This window comes from Eumetopias jubatus, unplaced genomic scaffold, assembly GCF_037043125.1.
Source record: "Eumetopias jubatus isolate StellerSeaLion01/CBP00866 unplaced genomic scaffold, mEumJub1_p1.0 scaffold_5, whole genome shotgun sequence".
NCBI lineage: Eukaryota > Metazoa > Chordata > Mammalia > Carnivora > Otariidae > Eumetopias > Eumetopias jubatus.
In genome coordinates this window covers 126,962,399-126,977,973 of record NW_028274811.1, presented here as the reverse complement: position 1 = coordinate 126,977,973, position 15,575 = coordinate 126,962,399, and the positions used below count along the sequence as shown (strand labels likewise).

Below are 15,575 nucleotides of genomic sequence, written 5' to 3'. Positions count from 1 at the left end.
TCTATCCATCTTAAAACTCAGGCGCTTTAGAGAATGGGTCATTTAAACTGTAACTGCAAATTATAGCCAATAAAGTGTATTTCATATTTTCATTTAGAACAAAGAAAATGAAAAAATGATTGTATGATTTGTCGTACTTTACTTGCTATTGACTTGTGTATGGGTGGTCAGAGTGTCAACCATATACAACCATCAGCATAACCTGGCCGTGAAAATATTTCAGATGGTATACACATACGCAAAGAAGTCTTTTAATTCCATATGGAATGCTATACAAATCTATACTGGGGGACTAAAGGGTAATTCCATAGCTAATAGTGAAAATGGTGACTATAAATATGTCTTTCATACTTGGATCCTCTCCTGGGGATATAACAAGGTAAACGGACCTGTGCCTCAGCAATGAAAATATGGTGAAAAGATGAGGATTACTATGACTACTGATGTTTAAATATATTTAAAATTATAAATAAGGGGCGCCTGGGTGGCTCAGTCATTAAGCGTCTGCCTTCGGCTCAGGTCATGATCCCAGGGTCCTGGTATCGAGCCCCGCATCGGGCTCCCTGCTCCACGGGAAGCCTGCTTCTCCCTCTCCCACTCCCCCTGCTTGTGTTCCCTCTCTCGCTGTGTCTCCCTCTGTCAAATAAATAAATAAAATCTTTTTTAAAAAAATTTAAAATAAAAATAAAATTATAAATGAGAACCAAATTTATACTTTTATTGTTTAAATATAGTCAGCATTCTGAAACTCTGATTTTTAAGAAAATATTTTAAGTCTTATCTAGTTGAGTATTCTCTTTATTTTTCTAAATGTCTCTATATTATCTAAAACTGATTTTTCAGACTTTGGCCTTGTTAGCCCTATCTCTGACTTTAGTTTCAAAATTTTTCACATATACTTGAAGAGTACATCAAAAATGGCTCTATTAGAAGTTAATTCTTCTCCATTTTATAATCCAGTGATCTTAAAGAATTGAATAAAGGGTTATTGTCTGAGGTAATTGGGAGGGGGGTGTTCCACGGCAAGAATGGCTGGGCCATCCTTTTTACTTTTTATTTTTATTTTTTTAAGTCCTCTCTCCACCCAGTGTGGGACTCAAAACTCATGACCCCAAGATCAAGAGTCGTATTTTCTACCGACTGAGCCAGCCAGGTGCCCCTGGGCCATCGTTTTTAGACTCCCTTTGATTAATAGGATTTTTATACTACCTGTAATAGCCCACAACTCTTGACTTAGAAATAACACTGGTCTTTTTACTTACAGGTAGAGTTCTGCCAGAATGCACAGAATTAGGGTTGCCATGTTATTTGCTTTTGGGAAATTGTTTCCTGATATTCCAGACAGATCCACAGCTGAATGGGGGCCAGACGTATACACTGTCTCATTACACTGAGAGTCTCTCACTAATATAATATATTCTCTCCAGAAAATTTTGCATTTGGAAAGAGGATTTTGTTCTAACCTTAGGAGTGAGAGACCTCTTGCTTCAGTGTAATGTCCAGGGAATGATGTATTATTTGGATTTTGAGACTATTTGAATGGGCAATACTGTCGTGCTCCTGGTTTAGGAAAATGTCGCATAGGGCCAGGGAATAAAAGAATTGTGTTTCTTTAGAAACACAGTACTTACTTCCAGGTATGACTAGAACACTTGGAGTGCAATGAAGCCCTGTTGTTTATTTTATGCTGAGTTGTTTAAATCTTCCTACCATCTTATCTCTGGAGAATTGTGTCTTTTTCCAGTGGGTGCTCTTTATGTAGAACAGCTTTTGTCCACCGCATAGACGAAAGCTAACAGACTGCATACATGACAAAAACAATCTTCTACCTACACACGGGATGGCTTCCAAAAGTTCATCTGTAAGGCATTTGTTTAAAACTCGGAATTTGTTTGTCCTTAGAAACCCTGGTACAGATGATAGTTGGGGGCAAGGCTAGCCCACCGAAGCCCATTTCATGCATACTGTAACTGAACTCATACTATGATGCAGTATACATCCTGGAAGGAGGGGTTCTCATGCAGTAAAAGGAGGATGAGGAAGAAAAGAGGTTTGTCTTCCTTCTTCCAAGGGTCTCCATTGCCAACCTTCCTCATCCCCATCCATGTGGGAGAGGTTGGAGGGATTCCTGCCTCTCAGTGTTCTGCACCATCTAAACAACCCCCCCCCCTCACGGATGCCCTTAGAATCCTGTAGTTCAGCTGGTCTCAGAAAAGAAGGAATCTGATCTTCTGACCTCCCATGTGCTTCTGTATAGCTCACTGGGGTCCTAAACCCTCTAATTTGTAAGTATATATTTCCTACTCTAATAATTAAAGATTTACAGTCAGGGGGTGCCTGGGTGGCTCAGTCGGTTAAGTGTCTGCCTTTGGCTCAGGTCATGATCTCCATGTGCTGGTATGGAGCCCTGCATCGGGCTCCCTGCTTAGCGGGGAGTCTGCTTCTCCCTCTGCCCCTCCCCCCCACACTCATGTAAGCACATGTGTGTGTGCTCTCTCTCTTAAATAAAATCTTAAAAAAAAAAAGATTATTTGGCAGAGAGAGACACAGCGAGAGAGGGAACACAAGCAGGGGAAGTGGGAGATGGAGAAGCAGGCTTCCCGAGGAGCAGGGAGCCCAATGCGGGGCCCGATCCCAGGACCCTGGGATCATGACCTGAGCTGAAGGCAGATGCTTAACTACTGAGCCACCCAGACACCCCATGAAGACTATTTCAAAAAGGAGAAATGATATTTGGAGACTGGACCACCATATAAAAGAAATTGTTGTCTCTAAGCCCCGTGGGTGATTTTGCCCCCAAGGAATATCTGGCAACGTCTGGAGACATTTCTGATCATCACAAATGGACATATGATGGGTAGAGGCCAGAGGTACTGCTTATTACCCTAAAATGCATAGGACAACCTCCCTCCCCTCAACACACACAGCTTAAAGAATCAATAGCGCTGAGGCTGAGAAACCATTTTTGAAGCATGTCCCAAAGTATGGGTTGTTTACAGGTGTTACATTGGGTGTATCTTGGCCAAAAAGTTTGGAAAATGGAGGATTTAGAAGAGTTGACTATGTGTGCTGGGTTGGCCAGCAGTGGTAATTTTGGTTCCTTCCCCCCAGACCTCCTCCCCAGACATTTGGAATGAGCTATACCTTCTAATTCAAATTAACAAGTGTGTATTAAGAACCTACTACGCATCACCAGTGCTGGACTAGAGACACAGCAGGGAATGCATCAGAACTTCCCGTCCTCAATGAGTTCATAGTCTAGTGGGGAAAGAAAAACAATGATCTCCATAAATGTGTGTGTTGTGTGGAGGGGCTGGGGTGGGAAGGGAGTGTGGGAAGGTGCTCAGTGCTGTGAAGAACAGAAGTGAAGCAGGGAGTAAGGATTAAAAAGGTGGCCGAGGAATGGGAATTTTAAAAGGGGAGGTCAGGGGATACCTCATTCCAAAGCACCCTTTCAGCTGCACCTGAGGTGAGCGAGTAAGCCGTATGGTGATCCGGAGGGAGAGATTCCAGGCTCAGCGCGGAGCAGCTGGGAAGGGCCTTGGGTGGGAGCCTGCTGGGCTGGTAGCCAGGCCTTCTGCCGAGAGGCTGCCCCTCAACCCCTCTTCCATAGAAATTCTGTAGGCCCATTAGACAGTGGAGAGAGTTGGGGCCAGCACGAGGATTTCCTAAAGCTGACCGCTGAGGCATCGGAGTCCTCATGTTGGAGTCACGTTCTATGAAGGGAATGTAAAGAGATGCCACTTAAATAGTGTATTACTGGCTTTACAGCTCTTTCCCTTCTTCCACAGAAGGATTTTGAATATCTGAAAACTCCAGGTGATTTCCATGCAGGGGCTGGAGCACGTTTGGAGGAGAGGGAAATGAAAGGTCCAAAATCGGGATTTAAGTGTGTGGGTGTTCAGAATGTGCTCGCCTGGCCCATGGGCGACCTCTCTTGGGTTCCTGGGCCTGTGGTAGTCGAAGCCTGGTGTGGCTGATGTGGATGCAGGGCATTTGGCATACATACTGACAGTTGCAGAGCTGAGCTGCATGTCTTGAGTCACCTGCAAGCTCCTAGCTAAGATTTCATGGCACCCAAGAGAAACGGCACTTGGAGTAGACCCCGAATATTACCCAGTGGGCAGGATGCTCTGTGTTCTCCGCTCTTTTGTCACTGAACTTTACAGATAAGAAGCTGAGGTCTTCCCCTCAAGAGTAACAATCCCGTCTTTGTTGGAGAAGTTTATTTCCTCATAGTTGTCTTCCTTATAGAGATAAGAAAGGGATTTAAAATGTGTGGCCCTTTTTTTCTAAAACTTTTTTTTTTTTTTTCACTCCATTTAGGACACAGTGCTTTGCACCTCGCAGCCAAGAACAGCCACTATGAATGCATCCGGAAGCTCCTGCAGGTAACGTGGAACAACCTAAAATGATAAATTTTTTAAAATGATGTCAAAATTTAAGAGTACCCTTATCTGTGAAAGAACAAACACAGGCACACTCCTTTAAATACCATCCCAGAAACTGCATTTCCTAAGAGGCGTCATTCTTTAAATGATAACCAAGGAGAAGATTATTTCCATAGCAATTGCGCTGGTAAGGGAAGAGGGTCCTAATCAGAATTTGGAGTGCCTTCCTGGGATCCAGCCTTTTTCTCTCCTTTATTCAGCTCCTCATTTTCTTTCCTGAAAGACTTGTATCCTTTACATAGTCAGTTTTAAAAACTTTTTCCATGCTGTTGGAGACCCTTACGATACAGGATCTCCAGTACCCTAGTATTCTCTCCTTCTGTCATTGGGAGAACACTACTCTTACCGAGAAACAGAATTTTAACCATTATTTCCTCATGCGTAACTCTTAATGAGCTTTTAGTTCTTGGTTTTTGTTTAAGTTCTTGGTTTTATTCTTTATAATTTCAAGCCAACTCCCGGGTTTGCTTGCCCGCTTATAATGCTCACGTAGGGGGACGACCTCTGTAAATCTTTAAAGATGAATATTTAATGAACTCCTGATAGCAGTCCATAGCGTAACATCCAGCTGTTGCCAGTCAAAATGCAAGCTGGTGGTTTTCAGGAACGACCCAGAGCAATAAAATCTGCGCTTGGAAGACTGTTCTGTTGTGCTCTTGCCTCAGCCTTCACGAGCAAGCGCTGTGTGGGACCGGCATCTTGCTTTAATTTGGCTTTGCAATTCTAATGCAGAAATGTGGTCACATTCTTCAACTTGTCGTGCTCTGTTGATCACACAGCTTCTTGTCTTCCATTACATGATGCAAGCCACCACCAATGCCGGGAATGCATAACCTTAACGGGTCTTTGAAGTGAAATTCAAGAAAAATAGATGAACATCTGTTATTATTATTATTATTATTATTTATTATTTATTATGAGGCATCTCTCTGAAAATGGTTAAAATAGAACTTATCTGCCTTCTCTGAGACCCGGCACTCTGGATAAATGACAAATCACTGACTTGTCCCAGTATCCTGCCTCCATACCCTTGGCCTTACCTTCATTTTTTCTTTAACTTATTTGTATTTTAAATCTCCATTCCCAGTCTGGCTTGGTTATCCAGACTTTGCATCTGGCTCTGATTTTCAGGAAGAATGAACTTGACAAGCTGGAAATCCTCATGGGCAAGGACCAGATATTCTAGCCTCTAATGTAATTTTATATCTGGTTATGCAAATGGATTGGTTTTTCTCTGGAATCTTTGAAGCCTTTAAACACTTCCTTGTGCTATTCTAAAATTAGGCCAAAGCATGGTAAGTCGTAACTTGATCTCCATTCTTCTTACCACTGACGGGCAGACAGACATTTCACTCTAACATTGCCTGTTCTTGCCTCTAACTTGCAAATTTGCTGTTCTTCTTTCTGAATAGTTGCTAAAACCAGAGGCTTTGATGTCCTAATGGGTTGCTTTCCTTGGGTCCTGGACATCTCTAGCTAATTCTTCACTTGTGTCTTGGCATACCCTGCCCTCTTTGTTGGGACTCTTGTCATCTCCTGCCCTCCCTTACCCTCTGCACTTAATCCCCTGTAGGCTCTCTAGGCCTTTGCTCTTACTGTCTGCTGGAGAGACTTCTCTTCTCCAGTGGCTACCATTTCAAAGTTCTGCCTCCTCAAGGCAGTGAGCACAAAGAGTCTTGTGAGATTCTTCAAGTTCAAATGAACCCTCTCCCTCCCCCAAGAGCCCACTAGGCCCCCCTGCTTTTAACAAGTGTCCCGTGGGCACCATGCACTGTGTCAAGCATTGAATATATGCTCACGAACAGAGAACAGAGCAGCCCCTATCCTGATGGAGCTGGCCATCTTGTAAACAAATCCGCAAATGCACATTACATATTGCATAACATCATGAAGAAAACTAACAGAGACCTGAGAGAGAGGAGTGTGGGGTGGATATTCAGGGAAGGCCCCATGGAGGAGGTGATATTTAAGCTGAAAACGATGGAAAGAGCCAAGGGGAAAACCTCTCAAGCAGAGAGAAGAGCAAGGAGAGAGGGCCTCCGGTAGGAAAGGCTCTAGTTAAGGAGGAAGGAAAGCCCGGGGCAAAACGAGTGAGGAGGAGAAAGAAGGACATGGAGTGCCAGCCTGTGTGGCATAATAGGCAGACTGTAACTCCTCTAAGCACAGCGTGGAACTGTGGAGGGCTTTCAAGGAATTCAGTTTTAAAAGACCACTCTAGTGCTATAGAGAATAGGGGCAAAAGCAGAGCTGTGGAGACCACTGGGAGGCAGCCACAGCTTGTCTGGGTGAGCAGGTGCTGGCTTAGCTGATGGGGTGATCATGGGGAAAGAGAGAGTAGAGCAGGTGTATTTAGGACACAGAATTGACCGGGCATGGTCGCGGAGGGGGTGGAGAAGAAATCAGAGATGGCCCAGTGATCTTTAGCTCGTTGGCTAGTTGGGTGATGGTGCTGTTGACAAAGACAGGGAAGCGTCAGGGAGAGGAGACCAGAAGTCTGGGCTGGGCTGCGTTTGAGGTGCCTACGGGGAGCATGAATGTGAACTAGGCAATGGGTTATCCAGCCTGGCACTCAGAGATGATGTCTGTTGTGTACAGAGAAGAACATGGGCACATCCAGCACATCTGGGTTTGAATCCTGGCTCTGCCACTTCCTGTGACTTGAGTAAATTATTAACTTCTTTGTATCTCAGTTTCCTCAAATGACGGTGGGAGTGATAATAGGATCTATGTAGGGTTGTGAGGAGCCTAAAAACAATTCTTTGAAGAGTGCCCAGCACGTGATAGCTAGTAGGCACTATTGTGGTGGTTATTGTTAAGATTTCCATTTGAGAGTCATTAGCCTCTTGGTGGGTGTGGATGAGATTACCAAGGAAGAGAGCAGCGAGGAACCCCAAGGTTCTGTTTGGCTAATGGAGGGGGGAGTGGCCAGAGCAGGGGCCAGGAAAGCAGGCTAGCGTGGAGCCGAGAGGAAGGAATGTTTGGAGAAGGGGGTGGATTGCTGCAGGGGGAGGACCCAGATGTTTGTTGTTGTGGGAGACGTGAAGGTTGTTGGTGACCGACTAGGGCCATCTCTGTGGAGTCTGGAGGACAGCGCGCAGCTGCACTGGGTTTGGAAGTGAATGGGGAGCGAGGAAGCCTGGATTGCACATGGGGGGTTCTTGACAGAAAGTTGGTTTTGTGAAGGGAGATAGAGAATTAGGGCAGGAAATAGGGGGAAAGATGGGGTCAAGACGAGAACTCCTAGAGCATGTGTGTTAGCTGGTGGGGATGATCTGCTGGCGGTGGGTGCTAGTGTGAGAGAGGACAGGACAGCCAAAGCGACAAAGAGGTGACCTCTTGCCTGGGTCGCCATTGCTTGGAAATGAGTCTCTTACCCCCCCCCACCCCCCAGTGGGCCCCGGAGCGCAGCAATAGGGGCTTATTCCTATTTATACTCTTCCTAATAAGATACATCATAACCTTGCAAGAAAAGGATGAACTGAACAGAACTGAATTTTATTATGTGTATTTATTTATTTTTGTCTTATAGTCTAAATGCCCAGCCGAAAGCGTTGACAGTTCTGGGAAAACAGCTTTACATTATGCAGGTGACTTCCAGTCTCTTATTTATCTTCTGCCCCAAGAAATACTAAATTTTCCTTTTCCTCATTCAAGCCATTTTATTTCTGATGCTGTCTGTCATCATTCCTAGAATTTCCATTTCCCTCAGTTTGCAAAACGTGTGGAGTTTTATCAAAGAACACATCTAGAATTCATCAATTGCCTGCCAAACAGTCAATAAAAATTGTCATGGTTATTGTATTTTAATTAATGTAAGCTTCTTATTTAAGAGGTACTCATAAGCATTTGCAGATTTCATGTGATGTTTGATACAGACTTTTTTGATTTGGGGCTCAAAAGAAACCCCAATTTTATTTATCAGTGTTCTGTTTTACTGTCTGTTATCTGTCACACAACTCCAAGTAATAGAACGCTGACACTGAACTCAGGAATGATGAGATTTATAAATTCCCGTTAGTGCTCATTGTGGACAAGCTAAGTCCTTACAAAATGCTAAACCAAGTATTTGTATAAGGGCAACTGGCAGCCACTGGCTTTAGGTCTAGAAACATCGAAATTTAATAATAATTGAAAACACCTTACTTAACCTTCCTGATACCATTGCTCTTCAGTGCAACTAGAGTAACATAGGCAAACTGGGTGGGACTGAACGTGTTTGACGTCCCTGCTTGTGTGAACAGTGTTGTGATGGGCTGTGGTGTTTGCTTCCTTCCCCAGCGGCACAAGGCTGCCTGCAAGCCGTGCAGGCTCTTTGCGAGCACAAAAGCCCTATAAACCTCAAGGATTTGGTGAGTATCGGGCGGCTACTAGATGGACACTGGTTTCTAGAGTGCTCTGGGCTACTCCCGAAAGTCACGAAGACTTTTAGAGACCTCAGCATTTGGCAAGGCTAGTGATTTCCAACCTGGGTCCTCTTCTGCCAGATGGATTCAAGTATTCTCTCCACTGGTCCCTGAACCATTAATAAGACATTTTGCAACATGCACTTCCTGATGTGTGTATTTGTTTCTGAGTTTGTCTGCCATCAACCTAAATATTAATAAGGCTGACTTTCTTGATTTTTAGAAATAAGAAATAAGTCTAAATCGAAGTTCTGTTATTTCTGTTCTTTCCCATGTATCATCTTGGGTACTCTTGGTTAGTGTTTCTCAACTTTGAAGACTGCCTCTAGACTATTTTAACCTTGCTGGGCTATTTTGAGAGTAAATGTGCATGCCATTCACTCCTGGTTTACAAAGTTAAATTTCCTGCCATAGGATGGGAATTGACATGCATGCATTGTACCTAACGGGGATATTGTTAAGTGAGTATATAGAATCTGAGGATGAATGCCCACTCCCTGAATCTCGGTGCTTTATAACCAGAAAGTATTATAACTTCACAGAGATAACTTTTTAGAAATGCGTCTGAAATTCTATTTTAAATGGAGACTCAATCTTTAAGCAGTAATTATATTTTTTTAAATCCTCATGTTAAATCATTGGTTATATTGTAATTTATTTTTTCCTGTGCCTCTTTGAATAATACATCTACCTTAAGAATTACTATCAACCCCATTTGTGAGGAATGTTCAAGGAAAAAGCAGAACAAAAGCTTCTCTTTATGGTTTGTATCATTTGAGTTAGGACCTCTTCACCCTAAGATTGTAGAAATAGTCACCTAGGGCGCCTGGGTGGCTCAGTCGGTTAAGCGACTGCCTTCAGCTCAGGTCATGATCCTGGAGTCAGAGGATCGAGTCCCGCATCGGGCTCCCTGCTCGGCGGGGAGTCTGCTTCTCCCTCTGACCCTCTTCCCTCTCGTGCTCTCCGGCTCTCATTCTCTCTCTCTCAAATAAATAAATAAAATCTTTTTTAAAAAAAAGTCACCTATATATTCTTGTATTTTTTTCTTGTTTTCTGTTGTAAATAATGTTTAAATTCTTAATTTCCTTACATGATTTGTATATGAGTTGGGATCTCATTTTCTTTCTCTCTCGTTCTTTTTTTTTTTTGTCTTTTTTATTTTTTTAAATTTTAATTTCAGTGTAGTTAAAATACAGTGTTACATTAGTTTCAGGTATATAATACAGTGATTCAACATCATTTTCTTTTTTTTAAAGGAATGCCAATTGTCATCGTAAATCATTCTTTCCATTCATCTGTTATCTAGCCAGGTGTCAGGAATAGACAGACTCTTAATTTCTGTTCTGTTTTGGCACCTGTGAGGTTATGAAAGCATTCACTCTCTGAGAAGGGAATAGCGGAATGAATGGTAGGAAGCATGTGGTTCACTTGGAAGAAGCTGCCACCGCCACCTGTGGAAACAAGTCCTTCCTTTCTCCAGAGCCATCTCCTCGATAAACATGATATACTTGCCTTGAGCCTTTACATACTTGGTGTTGCCCTCCCTCTCACATCATCGCCAGACCGGGTAATGGTCGCTGAAGGAACAAGCAACCCAAGAGTCCGAGGTTCTGAGGAAAAGCTAACAGTTGGTGCAGCTCCGTAAGAAGAGCTGTGCTGAGATGTAACAGCACACAGTTGGGATGCAAACTGTCGTGGTGGCGGGATGGCTCGGGAATAAATGTACAAAGAACAAGGTCCTTTGCAATTCTGGCCATTTGGTGTCTGAGTGACAATCAATCTGAATTTGTCTCCTAGGATGGGAATATACCACTGCTGCTTGCAGTACAAAATGGCCACAGTGAGGTCTGTCGCTTTCTCCTGGACCACGGAGCAGATGTAAATTCCAGGGACAAAAATGGAAGGTACCACAGAAATAGAAATCACGGGATTTCGGTGATATCTACATTCTGGGAGTCTCAAAATAACACAGCTCTCTTTTGGATCATTTGTTATAAAGGGGTTTTAATTTTTTTCATTTTTTGCCTTTTTTTTTTTTTTTTTTTAAGGAAACTCTGTGCCCAACATGGAGCTCAAACTCACGACCTTGAGATCAAAAGCCACATGTTCTACTGACTGAGCCAGCCAGGCACCCCTCCTGCCTCTTTTGATAATCCAGAATCTGTTTTCACTTAAAACAGTTTTCCCTCAGACTTCAGTCTATGATGAGTTTATTGAATACTAAAGTGACTAGGCCATTTCCAATGGCTTTTCATGCAAAATTAAACAAGAGTAAACATATTGGCTGCTTTTAAAAATGGTCATAATGATGTATAGATACTTTAAAATGCTTAAGGTGAAAAGAGGACATAATTTCTGCCAATCATATTAAATTCCATCATATTTAGAAGATTATGTTTAGAAGATTATGTCTCTGTTATTTGACCTCATATGGTTTAATGTTTTGATTTAATCTGAAGTTTAGAAAAAAAATAATTTCATCTCGCTAGCACTACATTTCAAATTCCCTGGATTAAGTGTATATGTTTAACTGCACGTAATCATCTTTTCCTTGTTTTCAAGATAAATGACTTCCCAAGAAAGTGTTTTCCCATTGTGTTAGTACTAATTTGGTGTCTCCTTTTTTTCTTTAGAACTGCTCTCATGCTGGCTTGTGAGATCAGCAGCTCTAATATCGTGGAAGCCTTAATTAAAAAGGGTGCAGACCTAAACCTTGTAGATTCTCTTGGACACAATGCCTTACATTATTCCAAACTCTCAGAAAATGCAGGAATTCAAAGCCTTCTATTATCAAAAATCTCTCAGGATTCTGGTATGTGAAAGAAAATAGCCAGTGTTGTTTTAAATTTATCCACTCCATTTTCCCCAAAGGGTAAAGGAATGTGTGCAATATGATCTATTCTGTTATTCCTTTAAACATATTCTTGAAGAAAAATGAAGTGTTAAATATTGTGTTTGTTATGTTATGGGTGTGAGTGTGTGTGTGTATCTGCCACCCAAAGTCCCAAAGTGGATGTGAGTCATGGTTCTTACAGTTCCTTTTTTTTTTTTTTTTCCACTTTTTCCTCTACAGATTTAAAGACACCAACAAAACCAAAGCAGGTATTTATCTTTGGGGGAGAGAATTTTTTTGTCATCATAGCTTGTGGGACTTTGAAAAGGACCTGATTAAACCACTCTGTGGTCCACTAGAAAAGTGACAAAAACTATGTTGAAAATGCTTAAGGAGTGACAAATCTTTAGAATAAATGATTCATTGTTAGAAAATGGTAAAGGTTTTCTTAATGGTTTACCTGTTGCCAAAGCATGTAACTTTAAAACTTGCTGCTTATATATTCACCTTTTTCTGAAACGTACTAATATTTTCTGTCGGTGTAAAAATGTTTGGTTAACTCTGTGAACAAACAACAATATTTTAAATGCTTGTGTATCCCATGGATTATAGACCTCCATCCATGGTAGTGTGAGATATTTAATGAACATAAGAGGTTTAGCTTGTCCTTTCATTTTAATTGAAACTTTTCTAAAATGTCATTAGAGTTACATGCAGAAATTGAGAAGATTGCCCTGTTATTTTGGAGTTTTTCCCTAAAAACATCATCAGTGTTTTTTCCCTTTTTGATGAGATGTATAGTTGACTGTTGTGTTTATTTACTTATACATCAAGGTTCTTGAAAAATTGTCATAAACAGGAAATAGTCAATACTGAATTTATTAGGTACTAGCTGGGTTACTTATTTATAACCTTCAGAGATGACATTTCCCTTTGCCCCCATATCAACATTCTTTGAGGAAAGGAGTGAAACTAATGCAAAGGTGTTAGAAATACCACTGCTTTGCATTAAGACAGAAGCTAGATGAGGAATGTATCCTGGGTTCTAAACAGGGGCAGACAGCTCCCCATCCTCCACTTTCCCAGTTCTCCACACCAACTTAATCTGGTTTTGTCTTGTGTTTTATATTTTCTGGCTATTAAAGCATGGGCTGCTGGAAGAGCACTTGGAGCATGCATATTACTTATTTTTGTGTGGGCAGCAGATGTCAGGTCTTGATAAAGTAAGAAATGCATGAACAGTTGAGGTTTTTCTCATTTGATTGATGAAGCTGTTTGTTCAGACTTTACTAACCGAACTAACCCACCTCCGTTCTTTGGACTGTGATAACTTCCAGCATGATCAAGTCTCTAAACTAAGCTCAGAAAGAAGTGGAACTCCAAAAAAACGCAAAGCTCCACCACCTCCTATCAGTCCTACCCAGGTAAAGACAAAAGCAAACCAACAGTGAACAAACATACAACATCACCAACAAAAAACCACAATTTTGTCATTTGTGTTTAGGCCAAAAAGAAATATTTTAGAATTGACCCTTAAATGCACATTTATTTTTTTTTAAAGATTTTATTTATTTGACAGAACACTAGTGAGCGAGAGCAAGCAGGAGCGGGGGCGGGGCAGAGGGAGAGGGAGAAGCAGGCTCCCTGCTGAGCAAGGGGTCCAATGTGGGCCTCGATCCCAGGACCCTGGGATCATGACCTGAGCAGAAGGCAGACACTTAACTGACTGAGCCACCCAGGTGCCCATTAAATGCACATTTAAATTTTTCTTTACTGGTTTTCAATTACAGAGAGCAGTATGAAGGATTTTGATTATTAGTATGGAAATAATGTTGATTCTTTTTTATTGCAAGGCTGAGGAGTTGAACAGTATCTTTTTTAAAAGCCTCGGGGAAAAAAATAAAAATAAAAGCCTCAGGGTAATTTCTCAAGATCTTATGACAGAAACTTCTTCCTTAAGTGAAGCTCAGTCTACTTTTAGTACCTCACATTAATAGCTCACATAAAAGCAAGAAGAATGGGTGGCTGGTGAGGCAGTTAATTGAAAATGAATTTTAATTGGTTTCTTTAAACACTGCTAAAATATATTTGCCTTTCTCATTACACTGAAGGTTGGCTAATATTAAAAGCAGCTTTCATTTCTGAGCTTATAGTGACTGTTGCCTAGAGAAGGAAGCTCAGATGTCTGTGAAATCTCTCAAGTAGTTGAGAGGAATATCTCCTCTGATAAGTTATGTTAACTATGTGAGCATATTCACTGATAATATTCTCAACATGCCACAGTTTTATAGGTTTTGAAAATTGCTTCTCGTGACTGGAGGAGCAGAGTTACTTGAGTTATACTCTACAAGATTTTGGAAAGTATTTGAGGGGCTACATTAAGTTGAAAATACCCTTGAATTAATTGAGACTAAGGATGGTTACTGTTAGATTTATTTGCACTGGTTAAGTAGGTGAGTTCTTTGGCACTAGAGAAGAAAAGACTTTGAAGAAGCATTCTTTATCTGTGATGATTTTCATTTTGTCTTTTAAGTTGAGTGATGTGTCTTCCCCAAGATCAATAACTTCAACACCACTTTTGGGAAAGGAATCTGTGTTCTTTGCCGAACCACCCTTCAAGGTAATTCCTTTCCGTGTCCAATTAATTTTGAATCTTAAGATACATAATAGATATGATTTTAAGTGGTACAACATTGGGCAGAACAAAATAGACTTCCCAGTGATTGGTTCACAACCTTTTCATCAAGAAGCACCCTTCAGTTATTTCTCCTGGCCTGGACTCCACACACAAAGAGTAGAATGAATAAATTACATTCATTAAGTAATAACTAATTTTCTTCCTTTTAAAAAAAGGGACAAATATAAGAACTTAGCTGATAGCCAGTCTTCTTACTAAATCGAGTTGATATAATGCCAATCAAAAGGAAAGAAATGTTGATTATTCTTTGATGTCTTACTGACAAGTAATTGTATATTTTTAGTTAAGGTTTTTTGTAAACTAATATGCATTAATTTTAGAAAATCCATTCTACCTGATTCTCTAGATTTGTTGTGGGAAAGTATTTTAAGAAATGGGGGGACATTTCAATTTACTAACTGTTTACCTAACCATCACTAGGAAATTATGCTTGGAAAGAAAATAAAATTTGTAATTGTTGAAATGAAATTGCAGTGGTATCATTGTATATTGCTTTCCCCCATCTAAGAATTACCAAAGATAAATTTTCTATCGAACTTGGATGCACAGTGATCTGAAAAAGCTTGTCAACCTGACATTTCTCCCACTTTAACTAGATTTTATTAATAAATTCTTAAGATGAATATCTATGCAAGGAAAGGCAAGAAAGTTTTATGCTCTTACAATTAGTACCCTACTATCTTCTAATATAAAAGTGGCTCAAAGGATGCAATGCATTCCAAAGAATAATATCACAAATTACAATTTTCAGAAATAGAGTGTAAAAAGACTTTCATTTCTTTACCCCCCCACACACACACACACAAAAGGTAAAAAGTGACACCATTTAGAATGGCTAAAGTTTAAAAATACCAAATGTTGGTGATAATGTGGAAGAACTAGAATTGTTCTGCTCTGCTGGTGGGAATGTAAAGTGGCGAAACTACTTTGGAAAACTGTTTTGACAGTTTTTTTAAAAGTTCATCATACACCTAACATAAAATCTAGCCATCTACTCACTGATGTTTATCCAAGAGAAATTAAAATGTATGTCTCAAAAAATTATATACACAAATGTTTATAGCAGCTTTATTCACATATCCCAAAACTAGAGACAATCCAAATGTCCGTCAGCAAGTGAATGGATGAAGATAATGAGATATGTCCATACAATTAATTATTACGCAGCTATAAAAAAGAATGCAGAGCTG

General features: G+C 40.8%; 1 protein-coding gene across 5 annotated transcripts in view; it reads left to right on the top strand.

Annotated features, from left to right (window-relative positions):
* The window catches only part of RAI14 (retinoic acid induced 14), a 62,052-nt gene that overhangs the window by 34,747 nt on the left and 11,730 nt on the right, over nt 1–15,575 (top strand). For 4 of the 5 annotated variants that reach the window (XM_028098004.2, XM_088023715.1, XM_088023714.1 and 1 more), the window contains 8 exons: nt 4,327–4,391; nt 7,981–8,038; nt 8,730–8,800; nt 10,652–10,758; nt 11,488–11,666; nt 11,928–11,956; nt 13,025–13,111; nt 14,221–14,307. In XM_028098004.2, coding sequence (XP_027953805.1) covers nt 4,327–4,391; nt 7,981–8,038; nt 8,730–8,800; nt 10,652–10,758; nt 11,488–11,666; nt 11,928–11,956; nt 13,025–13,111; nt 14,221–14,307 — 683 coding nt within the window. The remainder of the gene's footprint in view (nt 1–4,326; nt 4,392–7,980; nt 8,039–8,729; nt 8,801–10,651; nt 10,759–11,487; nt 11,667–11,927; nt 11,957–13,024; nt 13,112–14,220; nt 14,308–15,575) is intronic. The other variant, XM_028098005.2, reaches the window with a different exon arrangement.